The sequence below is a fragment of the Pelodiscus sinensis genome, chromosome 1, assembly GCF_049634645.1.
Source record: "Pelodiscus sinensis isolate JC-2024 chromosome 1, ASM4963464v1, whole genome shotgun sequence".
NCBI lineage: Eukaryota > Metazoa > Chordata > Testudines > Trionychidae > Pelodiscus > Pelodiscus sinensis.
In genome coordinates this window covers 110,306,355-110,323,065 of record NC_134711.1, presented here as the reverse complement: position 1 = coordinate 110,323,065, position 16,711 = coordinate 110,306,355, and the positions used below count along the sequence as shown (strand labels likewise).

The window sequence follows — 16,711 nt, the reverse complement described above, 5'->3', positions numbered from 1 at the left end:
TGGCTGTGACTCTGGAGCAGCCCCATAGCCTGTGGGGAGAGGATCCCCATTGCATAGTCCTATTACTCAGGGTTTGAAGTGGGGTTGGGATTTGGACCATATTGTTTCAGCAAATGATATTTTAGACTGTTGGCCACAATAATTGTCTGAATACTGACTAGCAGGTGTTAGGGGTTATCAATGCCCACCCGCCACCTCTAGTGGTAGTACAAGGCCAAATGAAAGAGAGACTTCTTAGGTGACTCAAACTTTAATGCATGGCTTTGGGGCAGCTTATTGCTACTGAGTATGTCAGAGCCAGTTCCCTACAGGCTAATACTGCAGAAACAGATTCCTCAGTCTTTATTGCCTTGGGAACTAGCCAATCCTATTCAACAAAATTATGTTGGAAAAGCTTTATAGTGTAGATCAGACCATAAAATGACAAATCAGGCAGGTGTAGTCATAAATAGCACCAATTTCCCAGCAAGGCCATAAAGCTGTCAAAGCCACATGTGGCTACCATGTTGGACATTGGGCCAGTTGAGTGTGGCTTGTTTGCAATAGCAGTAGCCACTACAGTGGCTATTACTCCAGAACTGGTTGGATACCAGGGCCAATAACGTATGTTACTATGATCACACAAATGAGGTGGTGGTATAAAAAAAGGCTAGAAACAATAGCAAATTCCCTCTCTCCAGGTGATGTAAATCAAGGCAGGGTTTGGCACTAGCTGCTTTTTAAAACTTCTCCATTTGCCTGGTGGTGAATGTGTGACAGTCAAACCCTTCTGACTTAAATGTTTAGGTTGTCCCTCCATTGCTCTCAGGGCAGGATTAAGAAAGAGGCTTTAGGGGCTAAAGCTCCTGGGCTGGTGCTGGGTGGCACTGCCCTTGCTCCCCTCCTCCCACCCTTGAGCTGCATCACCACAGGAAGCTCTATCCTGGAGCTGCTCTTGCCTGCAGGCTCTACTCCCACAGCTCCCATTGGCTGCAGGAGGCAGACCCTGCTTCTTCATCACCACCAAAAGAGAGCTGCCCCAGGTAAACATCCTGCACCCTAATGTCCTCCTGCCCTTATGCCACACAACCTACCCACTGATTTCCCTCCTTTCCCCAATTCTGGCTTTATCCCAGCCCCCCCCCCCCAATCTAGTAGCATTCAGGGCTGGATTAACTCTTCTTGGAGGGGGGGGGGGGGGCGCTATCTGTCCTTTCAGGGAAGAATTACAGGAATTTCACTGAGTTTGTATATGCTGTTTTAGCTTATTGCCTTCACTAACCCTGGTTCTGTTTTTTTCCTAGAGAGTTGGACGAGAACAGGATCCATGCCATTGCCTTTCCCAGAGAAGATTGCTTCTTGAGTATTTACTTTAAAACTTTGCTTCCCCCCCCCCCCCCCCCGGTGTTTAAATTCTTTTACAATGCATCTGCAAAGGGGACACATAACCCCTTAGTTAGGTCTTTAGGCTTTTCAGAGATCAGCAGAGGAAAAGTGTTTCAAGTGCTGCAATTTTTTGACTAAAATATGTAGGAGTATTGCTTGCCTGTTACCGTCTTCTACCAAATATTGAATGCAACGTGGTGCTGGTGCAAACCTGTAAGTCGTAGGAGGAAGTGCCAGTTGGCATTGCACTCAGTTGTGCTTACTGAAACTTTAGCTCATTATCCAGTACAGTGGGGATATGTTGGCAGTGAGCCTTTAATCCAGTTAAGGTATGTCTTCCCTGCAGGGTTAGCCCATGAGATCAGCAGCTGTGTTGGCTTACCCCAGCTGTGAGCATCCACATGGTACACCCATCCTTCCAGTTGTGCTCTCTTTTCTGGGGTGTTAGGTCTTGTGGTACATCCTATGGTTCTTTTGTGCTGAGCCCCCTAGTTTTTCCCCTCTGAATTGTCTTTGTAGGCACATATGCCTCCAATATTGTTCCACAATTTTCCTTATCAACTGCAAAATGTTTAGGGTGCCCTGTAAAAGCAGATCTTAGGAAAATATCTCTACTGCACATATTGTGCTGGCATTTCTAATGCAGCATAGATTCCTCGGACAAGCTTTCTCCCACCCCACCATGGTAGGTAATCCATCTCTGAGCAGCCATCAATTCTTCCACTGAGTTAGCTGTGTTAGGGTAATATAGCTACAGCACTCTAAGCTAAATTTTTCACTTCATACTGTGCTGACTAGACTGAGACAACCACTTAGCACTCCCTTATCTACAGCCACCACTCTGAGTTGCCTCCTGTGAAGGCATACCTTTACAAATACAGGCTGGGAAGAGCTATTCTTGAGTAAACTACATGCTCAGGTTTTTTTTACCCCTAGGCACTGCAATGAGGGGAGGACTGTGTCTTCTTCCATTATTCTTTTGAGCCTCTGGAAGGTATCTGACTGAGATGTGAAAAGTTACAGAAATGCAACAGAATTGAATGATATTATCAGGTCAGCTAACATTCATCTGGGTATACTTGAGCTTAACATACTTTAGCTTTAATTTCCATGGAGGACCTACTGCATAGCTAGAACCTGTGCTAGAGGGACTACCAGGAATGCAGTGTCAACTTGACGGTTTACATGAGTTGCTGTTCCTCACATTATCTGTAAATATTTTATACTTAATAAAATGTAGTGCTACTGTAAATACCTGTTGTCCATTTTCAAAGTGTGCAAGGAAGTGATGAAACTGAATGCCATTGTCCTAAGACATTTACCCCCAATCTTTTAAAAATGTTTCTGCTGTCCCCTCTAAAATGGAAACACTTTAATCTCTTCTCAGCTGTTGGATTTTATAAAGGGAAATGAGTCTTTTCTTTTAGTGGAACGGAAAGAACCGTTGGATAGTGGCTAGCTGAATTTTGCTGCGCACCCAAAGGGAACAAGCAATCCAGCCTGCACCATTACCTCAAGTTAACCAGCATACTGCTAGCTTAGGGAAGAGGATCTGAATTACTGGAATGCCATTGTGCTGGCACATGCAGAGGACAGACGTGAACTAGCATAAGAACAGATACACACATTGTTTTTGAAAATTGTACCATTTATTAAAGTGCAAGCTGGGGCTATAGTCTTACAGCATTGTCCCATTAAGAAAAAATGTACATAATTTTCACTTAGACTGCTGGAGAGAATTTTAACACTGTGGAAACAATATTTTAATTAAAGTGTCTGAAACCTATTGTGCCATTGGGTTATTGCCCCCACCCCCACATGCTGCACTTGCCTGTTAAAAGAAAGTGAGTTGGGAGAAGACTTGAAGGCATCTTTTGCAAGTCAGCTGACAGTATCTTCCTTTCCAGAAATGCAAAATACACCATTAAAGTTTGCTGCTTATATACTCTTGTACTGTTAAATCAGAAAACCAAGAAGAGCGGAGACACACACACAACTGCTTACCACTATAATTCCACCTGCGCTGCCCAAATCAGCATTGTGTCTGATGATTCACTTTCCCAGCAGCTAGAGCAAGAATCTCTCAAGCTGCTTTTAATGCAGATTTTAACTAAACATCAAAGCTCCCTTCTACAGCATGACTTCAGGTAACTAGCTGCAAGGGAGCAATGGATACTAGTTGCACTGTGCCTATGGGACCAAAGGAGGGCCAACTGTAAATGGGAGAAAGGATCAATTAAAACGACAGAAAATCCTTTAAAAGCAAAGCAATCAACACAGACTATATCAGATGTTCAGCTGTCTTAGACATAGTTGTAGATCTGCTAATGACATGTTCCAAGCTGTTTGTAGTTTTAATTTTCCAGCTAAATATCTACTCATCTGGCCATAATTTAAACCTCAGCAGATGTGATTAACACAAACAACTGCATATGATTTTCAAAGGCTCCTACTTCAATGGGTTACATTACAGAGCTGCCATACCTGCAGTCATTAGTCCTGTGAAGTATCGGTCCCACAGCAAACTGGTTATAGTTCAAAATGAGCACATTCTTCTCTGGAACTACCGTCACTGAGATCTCAAGCAAGACTATAGCCAGGGTCAGAGTAATGCCACTCTTGCCTCTTTATACATTTGTTAATTTTAAATTAACATACAGCTTCTGCTGCTTTCAGCTTCCTGAAGGCAATTTCAGGGACTGTATAGGCAATTTCAGAGGGAAAGATCTGCACTTTCATGCAGAGTTCTGAAAGCCGTTTTTAGCAGTACAGCTGTGCTAGGAGGGTGGGGTATTGTTTCTTTTTTAATATCAAACACAAAGCTATCTTCCAAAAATAGTTTCTGGCCATGGGGTATGGGTTGTGCTTACTAAAGGCCTCCTAAGCCGTTATTTGAGACTAACTGCTGCTGTAGTAGGCAACATAGTCTAGATAAAACAAAGCATGCTACATGTTCTATTCCTCTGGGTCTGACTTAGGGTGCCCAAGCCCTCTCCTTTCCTCAAGCCTTAATTCCTCCTTCAGTGAAAAGGAGGGCAGAGGCAGATATTTTCTTTTTGTAAAGCACTCTAATAGCTAAAAAATATTAAGTGCTTGGTGGTTAGCTTGACGATGTGCAGCCGACAGACGTAGAGAGATGTAAGAAGGGGTTCAAAGTAGAAAATTCACTAAGGTAAAACCCATTGAGGCACTTAATTTTGGAAAGGAGGATGAGGGCAAGTAATGCAAATGACAACAAACATAACTTTACAGTGAATGACACAAGTAGTTTCTTCCCCTCTACCAACTGTAAGTTTTCTATCATGGAGAGATGGTAAGCACATTTCAAATCATTATGACATTCAGTTTAGGATTGCCTCAATGTACATTGAGAGAGAGCAAGTCTACCAGTTTCCTAACCCAAAATCAGCCTTAGAGCAAACAAATGACAACTAAAACTGTACTCTAAGCTTATCTGCCCCTCAAATAACCAGAGCTCTAGGATTGACTACAACTGCTTCAAACTCAGACAGCAGAAGTCAGCATTCTTAGTGGAAACCAATGGAGATGAGCAAATTTATAATCTAATGTGGGAGGAGACTATTTTCCCAGTTGTAATTTATTACTAAAAACTGATGAGGGGAATCATCAGGGAGTAAAGAATCCAAAAAAACAGGGATTGTGGCTTGTGGCTGCTTCTCAACAAGTAGAAGTAAACCAAGGCCCTGAGCATTTTCTTGATGGGGATGGGAAATATTTAATAAAATCCTAAACCACAAATTTATTTGCTGCTGCCACTGCCTTCTCCTCTTCCTTTGTCAGTGTGGAACTAGACTTAAGGTAAACTGTACTGAGTAGAAAAGTAGTTTCTTGCAGACTGGAGGAGAGAGTTTTCTACTACATTGACATCAGTAGGAAAACAAGGCTCAAGCATGTATTAAATTGAAACAAACATCTTCTACCATCACGGTGTAACAAACTTCTCCAGCCCTAGTATGAGTATCTAACACTGGGAACTTTTAACGTGTGCATGAAGAGCACACTTCAAAAGTTGCATAAAGATATCCAAAACGCACAGGGAAACCGCCTCAACTATCAGTTAAGAGATCTGAGTACAATTTTAGCACCCACTATGCTGAAGACGGGGCTTTCTTGTCCCAAATTTGCCAAGATTAAAAATATTATTTCCTTAGGGACAAGATTTCACGGTCACTAGTAAGATGACAGCAACCCCTAGCCCAGCCATAAGTATAGCCTACAAAGAGAATGCAGGGGAAGGAAGACATAGCAGCTATTTGTAGACAAGTGAAAGGACCTACCACATGGATGTGGATGTGGATGAAGTTAAGTAACAGAAGAATAGAGCAATAGAGCAACACTGGAGGAGAAACTATAAACACTGAACAGTAAAATCTCCACTGTGGTTGGGACAATTTCTACTCACTGGGCTCAATTTTAAATGCTAGTGATTTCAGTAAGTTAAATGGGAAATTGTATCATGTCTGATATGAGTAATAGTGGGCTCGTTCTGATCAAATATCCATAGCAGAGAGCTCTGAGGTGAGAGGTAAGAGAAGGAAGCTATGCAAGGAGGAGGGAAACAGCAATGTCATATTGTAACTGTATCCCCATGGAAAAAATTATACAGTATGGGGCAGTACTTGCTATGACAACTCTGCACACTCACTGCACAGCAACGAGAATCTCAATCAGAGTGCCTGGAAATGGCTGAGAAAATAACTAGTTCCATTTTATAACAAAAGATTTCTAAGACCAGTCTGCTACAAATTTTTTTATGGCGTAAAGGAGCCCCATTTATATACAGTAACACAGGGATGTGATCAGCAGAGTCCAAAATTCCTGAACTAAGCAGGTTCCTTCCACAGTCATGGCACCATTTTTAATAACCCTTTTCCCACCATTCTCCCTGTTCCTCAGAAAAATTCTCTCGAGACCTCTAGAAACCAACCACAAAATCCCCCCTAGCTCAAAATTAGTGCGCGAAGTTCCTGGACTGCTGGATTTTGTCAACTGCCAGCAGTTTGGGATGGGGAGGGACAGAGAGATAAATGTTTTTTAACTGTGAAAATAAAAAGTTCACAACAAAGCAATACAGTATTCTCAGCTCCCTTCTTAATAAAAGACAGGTCCATTACATCCTAGGGAGCAAGTAAGGTTGTCAGAAATAAAATAGGTTGTCTTATGCTTTAAAAAGCATATAGAATGGTTTCATTTTTACTTTATCCCACGTTCCTTTTCACCTACCTCCATCTATCCTGAGCCAGCATAAACACCGAAAGGAAACCAGCAGTTTTACCTAGGGAATCAAAGACCATGTCCATAAAGCTGCAGTACATACATACATTCATGTGCACACACTCTATGAAATAGGAACACTCCTGTTAGATCTGAGCCAACTATTATACATGGTGTAATACCTTAAAGATTTCACTTGTAAATTTTAAAAAGAAAGGTTGTGACAAAGAGGGCTAGATTTCTTTTCCAAAGTTATCATTTATTGAATTTGCAAAGTATGTAAGTACATTTACCAATTACTTTTGTGTAGTGCGCAAAACTTAGGAAACTGCACCACACTTGCTCCCAGAATGTCACTCACCCTAGGGCCAGAAGCCACAGGCAAACAAAGGAAATATTTAATGCTGTCTGGTATAGTTACCAGCCTCTGTTACTTTGAATATCAAGGATTCTGTCAGTTTGTCACAACCAAGGCTAAGTTAAGACTAAATACACGCTGTGCATAAATCATGCAAAAAATATAGAACTGCACCCAGGATGACGACAAAGGAACGATTTAACCTTTGATTTCACAGCAGATGTCAGCCTCACATTAGTATTCTGAATTTAGTTATAATCCTGGGTAGTCATATTTAATCCACTTAATGAGCACTAACATCAAGATCTTTATGAAAGTGGCACAGTGACCCACCATGAGAGTTATGTTCTCTGGTGACTGATCTATGGCAGTAACATGGTATGCACAGGAGGGACCCAAAGGTATTCTCAGACCAGCAAACAGTAAGCGTATCTACCCCACACTCTTTGTAGCAGAGTTGGTGGCCTGTGCATGTCCCCACCACCAAAGCACTCAGAGAAAACAGATATATAGAGGCAGCATCTTTACAAGATGGAGCTTCAGGAAGCATAAGGGGCGAAACAGAGGCATGAGAAAAGAGGTATAGTATGAGCACTCTCCCACTACGGTTTAGAAGGAACCTAGGAGGTTAGGAGCAGTGCAGTACCTGAGAGGAAGCAGAGACAAAAGTGAGACCAGACTCACGCTACAGGATTAAGGTGGCTGGTTTATTTTGTATGTTTGTTTTTAAGAGGGCTTACGGGGCACACAAAGGAAAGTGACAAGACAGGGTAGCTGCAATAGCAGCTCAGTCGGGGAAGCTAAAAATTCCAGGGGTTAGCAGCAACCAGCCCTCTCCTGCCCCTGGAATTTTCTGTTCCAGTTTCCAGTGTACAAGCACCCCCTTTTCTCAGCACCTACTTCTCAGTTCTGAAATTTGCAGAATTTTTAAAGTATCCCTGTACTTTAAATCAGGAAAAAAAACCAGTCTCCGCCCCAATTCTTCTAAAAACATGATTGTCCATAGCCTTAGTCTTATCAAATAACCACACCCCATCACCATTTTTAAGTTATATAAATGTCCAATTAACAGCAGGCAGCTCAACTTTTAGTTAATGCAACTAAAAATTTGGATTCCTCCTCTTCGGCAAGAGAGCCCTGCTACTTCTTTCTCAATGCCAGTGCTACTCCCACTGCCACAGCCAGAATAGCCACTGCAGCAGCCCCACCATACAGCAGTATAGATTTGCCTTCTGGCAACAAGATGGGTTTCTCCTCTCCAGCTGGGGATTTCTCTTTCATTTCTTCTGAACGGCTCTCCTTCCCCACTTTCATTTCCTCTCCTGGTGCCAGTATTTTCTCCGGTGCAGCTTTCTCTTCCAATGCAGCTGGTTTCTGGATACCTTTACTCAACATTGGGACTCCTGGTTCAACAGGCTCCTCGGCCACCTTTCCTTCTTCCTCGTGTTCTGTAAGCAAAGGTGAAGGGGGGCTTGCTTTCTCAACAGCTGCAATCTCAGCTTCAGACTTCATCTCCAGCAGAGAGGAGGCTTCTGGGAACTCCTCATGTGTAGTCTTAGTCTCCAAAGCCACCGATGACATTGCTGCTTCTTCTATCCCCTCTGGTATCTCCTCCTTTTCCACATGAACAATGTCCGAGTTGGAGGAGTTATTTTCACTCCTTTCTTCACCACCCCCATTGCTGTCTAAGCTTTTTACCTCTTCTGGATCCATAGCCACCTGCTGCCAGGATTCAGGTCCAAGGGATACCGGCAAGCTCTCTGTGTGCCAGCTCTGGCTAGCTGACAAAGAGACAGGCAGGCTCTCTGATTGCCAAGATGTAGTCACTGTGGGAGACTCAGGGGGGCTCACCTGTCCAGAGTTTTCACTGGTTAGGATGTAGATGTCATTGCTGTCCTCTGCAATGATTCCGTGATATTCCTCTTCTTCAGAATCCACACTAAAGACAGTGCCCTGGAAGAAAGGCAAAGAAAACACCAGTTCAGTACAGAATAGGGATGTTAAATTGCTGTTATCTGACTAAACTGTGTAGTCAATACAAATTTTATTGATTATATGATTAGTCAATAGGACCACTCTGCAGAGCAGTCCTGGCTCGTGCTGGCTCCGAGAGCCACCCACGCTGCGAGTCTGCGTTTTAAATGTAGCAAGAGCTACTGGACTCTTACTACTTTTAAAATGTAGAGGTGCAGCATCCCGCACCAGTGTGAGCCACTACTGCTCAGTCCCGGCTTGTGCTGAGTCCAGCAGCCTCTGCTCATGGCCAGCCCTGGCCACCGTAAACAGAGATTGCTCTGGCACGAACCCCTGCACACGGCCAGCCTGTGCTGCTTGCCAACGGGCTGCTTGGCAGCGGCAGCCTCTGTCCATGGGGAGCCCTGCTTCTCACTGCAACCCCGCGGACAGGGGCGGCAGTGGGGCGGGGGGCATCTTTTAAGTTGGCTTTCCCCAGCACTGGCTCCTTCCTTACCACCAGCTGCTTCAATGAGAGGCAACAAGGAGGGCGGGGGGAGCAAGTAGTCAATACTCCAGTTGACTACTTGCTAAGATCCCTCATACAGAACAGAATTCACAACATATCTTCCCATATAACAGTTCCATGGAAGAGCAACCACAGGCTGGCAGCATCACAAGGCTCTGCTACAAGATCACCTGGCCTTTGCCAAGCAGGGATATAAAATCCTGGTTAAAAAGTTACATTCCGTTTAACCAGTTAACCAGGATTCGGCAGGCTGGAGCAGCTCCCTAGCCATAGCACAGCAGGGGGCTACTCCAGCCTGGCCGGGCTGCTGGTTAACCAGTTATTGGTGGTGTTTATTGGGTTACTGATTTCCTATTTTCATCCCTATTGCCAAGGGGCACTTTCACCCTTCTCTGTTTCAAAATGGATCCCGAGAACTGCTTTGTCGAAATGAAGTTTTCAGAGAGTGGGAGCACTTTAAGACAAAGCTGCTCCTTGGATTCCACCTTACTCTGGAACTAATAAAGTGCTTAGTTATAGAAATAAATGTAAATGTTAGGACATCAATAACCAGACAAAATTAAAGTAATTTGCTTTAAGAAAACAGGTGCAAAAGCTTGGTTACATCTCCTCACACCTATTTTGTGTGTGCTCTATACTGCTTGTTAATGGACATAGTGTATCAATACTAAACCGGTCACCTGCAGCCCCCAAGGCTCAAAATCTGTCTCACTAGTTTGTAAATTAGTTCCATCCTTGTTTGTTCCCCCTTCGTTTTTAGCATCAGCTACAGATTTAACAATTTAGATTAAATCATAGATAAAACCAAAAGAAACCAAGGAAGAGCAGAGAGTAGCCTAGTTTTTTGTTTAGTTGGGTAAAAGCTTTAGACACCTAAAAGTTTGATGCTGGACTCCGATCAGTAGGGAATGTCAGTGTACGAATACTGACAGACTCTTCCCCATTGTGGACTCCCAGCTGAACACAGACAGCCATCCAAAAACCACTAACCAAGTCCTTTACTATTCAGTAGAGGGTTCACTTTGAGAGAGGAGCTGCAAGAGGAAGTTAATACTAAAGGCTAAGGAAAACCTCAAGTGGGTATGACAACAAAAGAGAGAAAAACCTGGTGTTACCCATGTGACACTTTTTTTAAGTCATTTGAAACAAAACATTAAGTCGGATTGTTTCTACCTACCAAAAAAAAGTCATTTTTAATTTTCCAAGGACATTTGGCCAGTGTTACAACACTGGACTTCACATAGATCATTATTCTTCCTTCCTCTTTAGTGTATTCCCCTTGTCTTGCACATCCTCAGTTCTCTACTTACATTCTGCTTGATCATCCGCAAGTTTCCCTACACAATACCATCATCACTTGAAAGACATGAGTAGAGATGGAGTTCCTCTTCCCCAAATCTGAAACTTAGTAACCTTTCCAAATTTGCTCCAAGAAATTTCTTCACTTCCAATACTTACATTCCTTCCTCCTTCTTGGAGATAGTGTTTTACCTGACCTCTCACCTACAGCATGTACGGGAGTGATACTTTCCCTAACATCTATGAGTTCAAGTTCCTTGACCTACTTCTGTCTCGTTCCATGGTTGCTTTGCTTACTGCCCCTCTCTGTTTCACCCTCAGGTTCTCCATAATGTTCTTCACCCACCCCACACATTCATTATGAGTACCAAAATATGATTTACAATTGCAAAGCTTGACAAAAGCAAAACCTATACACTGCCTTGCTGTGCTTTCCACATCACAGCGCGTGTGGCTGTGTGCTGGCCCTCCAGCTTCACTACTCCCCTCCCCCTTGCTTCTAGCTGCTCCCTGAGGAGTGTGACACACCCCCTTGTGTATCCCCATGACGTTGTCACCCAAATAGAGACAGCCATTCAGAACCAAGGATGAAAACAGTATTTGGATATCAGAAAACTCAAATACAGTAAACTTCCGATAATCCGGCACCTTTGGGACCCAGAGGATGCCGGATTATCAGATATGCCAGACTATCGGAAGGGTGGGCTATGAGGGCTCTGGGGTGGGGGGGGATGCCACCCCAACCCCTCATAGCCCCCCCTTCCGAGAGTCCGGCTCTGCCCCAGGCGTCCTGATTCAGCCGCTGCTGAAACTGACCAGCAGCGGCTGAATCGGAGACGCCTGGGACAGAGCAGCTGGAGTGCTGCCGGGTTGGTCTGGTAGCGCTGACCCTTGGCGCGGCGAGACCAACCTGGCAGCACCCCAGCTGCTCTTGGGGACGCCTGGGGCAGAGCAGCTGGGGTGCTGCTGGGTTGGTCCCGCAGCGCCGCTCCTCGGCGCTACTGGACCAACCCGGCAGCACCCCAGCTGCTCTGCCCCAGGTGTCCCCAAGTCAGACGCTGCTGATACTGATCAGCGGCTGACTCCAGGAAGCCCGAGGCAGAGCTGCTATGCCTCGGGCTTCCTGGAGTCAGCCGCTGGTCAGTTTCAGCAGCGGCTGAATCGGGGACACCTGGGGTGCTGCCCGGTTGGTCCCGCAACCCCGAGGGGCAGCGCTAGGGGACCTACCCGGCAGTGCCCCAGCTGCTCTGCCTCTGGCTTGCCTCATTCAGCTGCTGGTCAGTTTTAGCAGCAGCTGAATCAGGGAAGCCGGGGGCAGAGCAGCTCCAATGGTCTGGCTGCCCAGAGCACTTTCAGGTTCCTGATGGTGCCGGACCATCAGGAGTGCCGGACCGTCAGATGCCGGACCATTGGAGTTTTACTGTATTTAGATAATAATATTTAATACTTTTGCTTCATTTTCTAATATAGATACCTGAATCAGAAAGTTTTAATAAAGAAGTCAGACAATATAATCATTAATTTAGGACACTAGATTAACGTTTTCTGAACTGGATTAGTGAATCATTCAGGAAATCAAGAGGCTAAAGCTACAATTTTATTAAAAAGCAGCCACAGTACCAAACGAATGATATGTAGGGCAAATCCACAAATTCATCCACAGATGTGATCCTACAGCAGAGCTGCTACAGACAGATTAACTAGGGCCAGATGAAAAGCTTAAGAAGGATTTTAATAACCTGGGACCCATCAATAATCACGTTTTGGAAATGGAAAAATTAAATAAATGTAAGAGCTAGTTTCCTTTCTGGTAGTTCTCTCTAGTCTGAATGGAAATCTACTGTTCCATTACGACTGGAAAACCACTGGATTTTCCCACCTTTTCCAAGTCTGGAGTCTCTATTCTCTGCTGTGGCACACAGTAATCTAGTCTCCAGTGGGCTGTAATACTTTGGTCTGATTTTGGTGGTTGTGCTTAGTGCAGGGGTGCTACGTGATACTACCTGTGGCCTCTGATGCACAGGAAGTCAGACTAAACGATCCACTAGGCTCTTCTGGCCTTAAACTAGAATACTCTGACGTAGAGCATGGGATGATGAATCTCATTCTTTCCACAAAGAATAAACCAATAAGGATAGAAGGTGAGTTATCTGAGAAGAAGGGTGGCACTCACGACTAGGGCCTCGGCATAACTTACCTTGTGTGCAGATAGTCAACGGGACTGCAGGATGAGACAAGGCTGCCTGGAAGGCATTTGGATTTAAGACACTGAAAGGGGGAGAAACCTGCAAATACTCATTTGCTGGAGGAGAGCCGTGTCGTGTCTGCTCTCAGACAAACTGAAGCATGAACACCAGGAAAAGCAAAGCAGCAAAAGGGGACTATAACAAGGGCACCTCATGAGAACAGTAGGAGCCTGCCATGGTGGTCCTTTGGAGAGGTCCCCACATATCCTGTGATTCTTCTCCATCAGACTGATCTGTCCTGTGTTAGCCTCTATGCTGCAGGAACAATTGTTAGGAAAAAAAATAGAGCTATGACTCAAAATCTGCCCAAAGTCCAGGCAGGTACTAAAAAAAGCAACCCTGCAGACTTTGCACAACAAGCTGTAGTGTGGGGGCATGGGCTGCCAACACAGAACAGAGCAAGGGAGGTGGAACTTGGGAGATGCAGTTGGGACTGGCTCAATCACTGTCAGTACAAATAAGCAAGCTGGGAATCTATCCCTTTGTTAGACAAGTGCCCAGCCCTACATGCTCCTGTGAAGACCAATGCCTAAGTGGAAAGAGAAAATAGGGGGGAAATAAGCCCATTTGCAAAGGCAGAAGCCAGAAGACAATTCAGAAGAGCCTCTACCTCTAGAGACAGAAATCTGGAAAGAGACATGCCGGCAGGTGCAGTAAAACAGACTTGGGTACGTCCATCAGCAAGTGTAGATCAGCACTCCTGCAATTGATGCAGCGAGTATCAAAATACCAGGTCTGGTGAATACACAATAAAGAACATTCTCCCATTGAATTGAGTACATCACCTTCCTGAGAAATGTAAGGAAACTTGGGAGACGCTCTGCCATTGACACAGCACAGTGAAGACACAGCAGTAAGTATATTTAAGTATCTCAACTTCAGCTACATTATTTCTGCCCTCTCCCCACCTCCATAGCAAATACTACAAGTTGGTGGATGGGAGGGGAACACTACTAAGAGAGGTCTTGGAAAGGTAGGAAAAACTCATCATTTTTCCCATTCTAACCGAGCACAGAACTCCCAGGAATGGGAAATTCCTGCATTTAATGATTAACAAAGCTGTGATTTCAGACACACGAACAGAAGTTCACAGCGGTCTAGATGGTGCTTGGTCTGCCAGGAATGCAGAGGACTGGACTTGATGTCTTGAGGTTCCTTCGATAGCTATGATTCTATAGACGAGCCTGTATTACCCTCTATGTTTCAGAGCAGGCAGGCAAGCAAAGAAAAGGTCAGTACCATCCAGCAACTTTTCAGAATTACCTTAATAGCAGAAGAAACAAGACACTGAATTTAGATCTCATGAGTGTCAAAGTAATTTCCTGTTTGCACCAGCAAGGTGGCTTCTATTCCTTGCTTCAGGCTATAATCTCAGCTACTTCTAATTCTTGTGAAGACAGGACATTATGCTTTTAACACTATACAGTGTCCCACAACTGCATACAACCAATGTTAGCGAGAGTGGGAGCATTTTGGCAGATCATCCACCGGCACTATTAGCAATATGTTGTCTAGACCGACTCTCAGGGTTAGAGGTGATGACCATATAAATGTACAAGCTACGCTATGCATTGATGGCGCACCAACACTGGTAATATAATGGTGGGAGATGTGCTTTAAAATTATTTAGACCAGCCTTTTATCTCGGATTTGGTATCTTTACGTCAGCCAGCACCAAGACACTGATTCACTACTAATGATGGTTGTCAGCAATGCGCACCGCGCATACACACACACACCATTAACAAGTGCTGATGATTGTTAAATCCTAGTACATATCCTCCAATCAGACTCACTGCTCGAAGCTATTACTCCTTAGGAGATCTTTGTCACTTATCAAAATACAATAATTTGCTTCCAGGTAGAGTGCCAAATTGAAAATTTACCCGTACCTAGCCTGCAAGTTTCTCCAACCCACTGAAGAGTGATAAAAATCAGCCCTTAATAAAAAGATAATGCATATCCAGAAACTATGGGCAAAATATGAATCCCTTTTTCAAATGATCCATGTGTGAAAATCAGAGAGTTATGTATAGACTCTTTTATAAATATCACATTCCCTTTAAGTTATCTGTTTGACATTAACCTGCCTGAATACATAGAGTTAATTCAAAGGAAGCCAGTAATAAGAGGAAAATCCAGAGGAAATTAAAACAATGGCAAAGATGAGGTGCCAGGGTTAAATACATTCAAAGGAATTAAGATAAGAATGCCTGGGCCATCAATAGAGAAGAAATTGTTTATCTGGCCACATCTAGGCTTGAATGACTCACCTTCCCAGGGCTAAAGCCTGGGATCAAAGGGAATCCTAACCCAAAACCACCACCACCCACAACTAAAAAAAAAAAAGGAAGGAAGTTTGTAGGGTGCTAGGAGAAATTGCTCAGGGTGCCAGCAAAAGCTTAACAGCTAATGAGGGATTAGAAAGATATAGAAGCAGGACAGCCTGCTTCTCCCAGGCACAACTGGAGTTAACGGGTTTGAAGGGATCTTACAGAAGCTAGCAAGGAAAGCCTAAGGCAGTGGTCACCAACCAGTTGATCATGATTGACCTGTCGATTGTGGTGCCCCTAGGAGTTGATCACTGTGGCCAGCTGGCCTGGTAGCAGCCTCTCTTTGATTCAACCCAGCTGGAGCGTGGTGCAACCTGATGGCTGCGGGGGGGGGGGGGGGAGGGGGGGGAAGAGAAGAGGTGCATGTGCGTGCATAAACATGCATCCCCAGCTTTTGTCTCCTGCTCCAGGAGGGGACGGGGCTGGGCCTGCTCTGCAGAGCTGGGGCTGGGTGGCCAGCACATGTGGCACACTGGGGGATGGGCTACGCTGCACTGTTCCCTGTGGGCTGTGTGTGGGGTCAGGGAGCCCCTTCCCCAGCGCCCCACTGTGCTTGGCCGGTCTGGAGCCAGCCCTGGGTAGCCCCAGGCTCTGCCTGCTCCAGCCCCAGAGCCGATGCCTGTGGGCAAAGGGCTGGGCAGGGCAGGCCAGGGAAGAGACTCTGCCTCCACCCCACTCTCCTCACCCCAGTGCTACTCCCAGGAGGCTGCAGATCCCAGCGTTACTGCCTTGCCAGTGAGTGTGCTGGGGACACAGGGTTGTGGGAGCAGGATGGGAAGGGGCAGGGGTTGCACTGAGGGGCATGGGGCGATGCAGGGGATCAAGCTGGGGGGAGGGGATCATGGGACTGAGGGGAGCAAGGCTGGAGCAGAAGGGGGTTATGGGGGGGATACAATTTGCAGAAGCTGCACTTTCCTTGACTCCCACTTCTTTGCCACCCTCACCAAGTAGCTATTTGCTGCATTCTAAGCCTTTCACCTCTTCTGCGTTACTCCCCCAACTCCCTTCTGCTCCCAAACTCCCTCTTGTACCCCCACAGCACACCCTCTTCTGCCGCTTAGCTCCCTTCCGCTTAGCTGCCCTCCTCACCCAGTCCTGCATCCCACCTCCCACCCAGATCTTGCATCCCTACCCTACTCGATGGCAGTCCTGTCCCGCACATTGACCCATGCATTTTTGTTCCCACTCCAGAGCCTAAGGGGGACCACAAAATCCACTAACTCAAGAACCCCAGAAAAGTAAATCTGGCTTATGGGAAACCCTGAACCTCAGTCCTTCCCCTCACCCCATGGGGGCTGGAGTGCCAGAAGAGTGAAATGTCTCAGTTGGGGGCCCACATCAATGAGTGTTGGTGGTTTTGGAGGAGGTTTTTTTTTTGCTTCTCACTTGTGTG

General features: G+C 45.3%; 2 protein-coding genes across 5 annotated transcripts in view; one reads left to right on the top strand and one right to left on the bottom strand.

Annotated features, from left to right (window-relative positions):
- Nucleotides 1–3,151, top strand: part of BID (BH3 interacting domain death agonist) — a 35,089-nt gene extending 31,938 nt beyond the window's left edge. For both annotated transcript variants that reach the window (XM_075896850.1, XM_075896846.1), the window contains exon 7: nt 1,284–3,151. The gene's annotated coding sequence lies outside the window, so the exon portion shown is untranslated. The remainder of the gene's footprint in view (nt 1–1,283) is intronic.
- A 4,493-nt stretch (nt 3,152–7,644) lies between these two features.
- Nucleotides 7,645–16,711, bottom strand: part of BCL2L13 (BCL2 like 13) — a 74,937-nt gene continuing 65,870 nt past the window's right edge. For 2 of the 3 annotated variants that reach the window (XM_075896823.1, XM_075896812.1), the window contains one exon: nt 7,645–8,911. In XM_075896823.1, coding sequence (XP_075752938.1) covers nt 8,099–8,911 — 813 coding nt within the window. In that variant the 3' untranslated portion in view covers nt 7,645–8,098. The remainder of the gene's footprint in view (nt 8,912–16,711) is intronic. The other variant, XM_075896830.1, reaches the window with a different exon arrangement.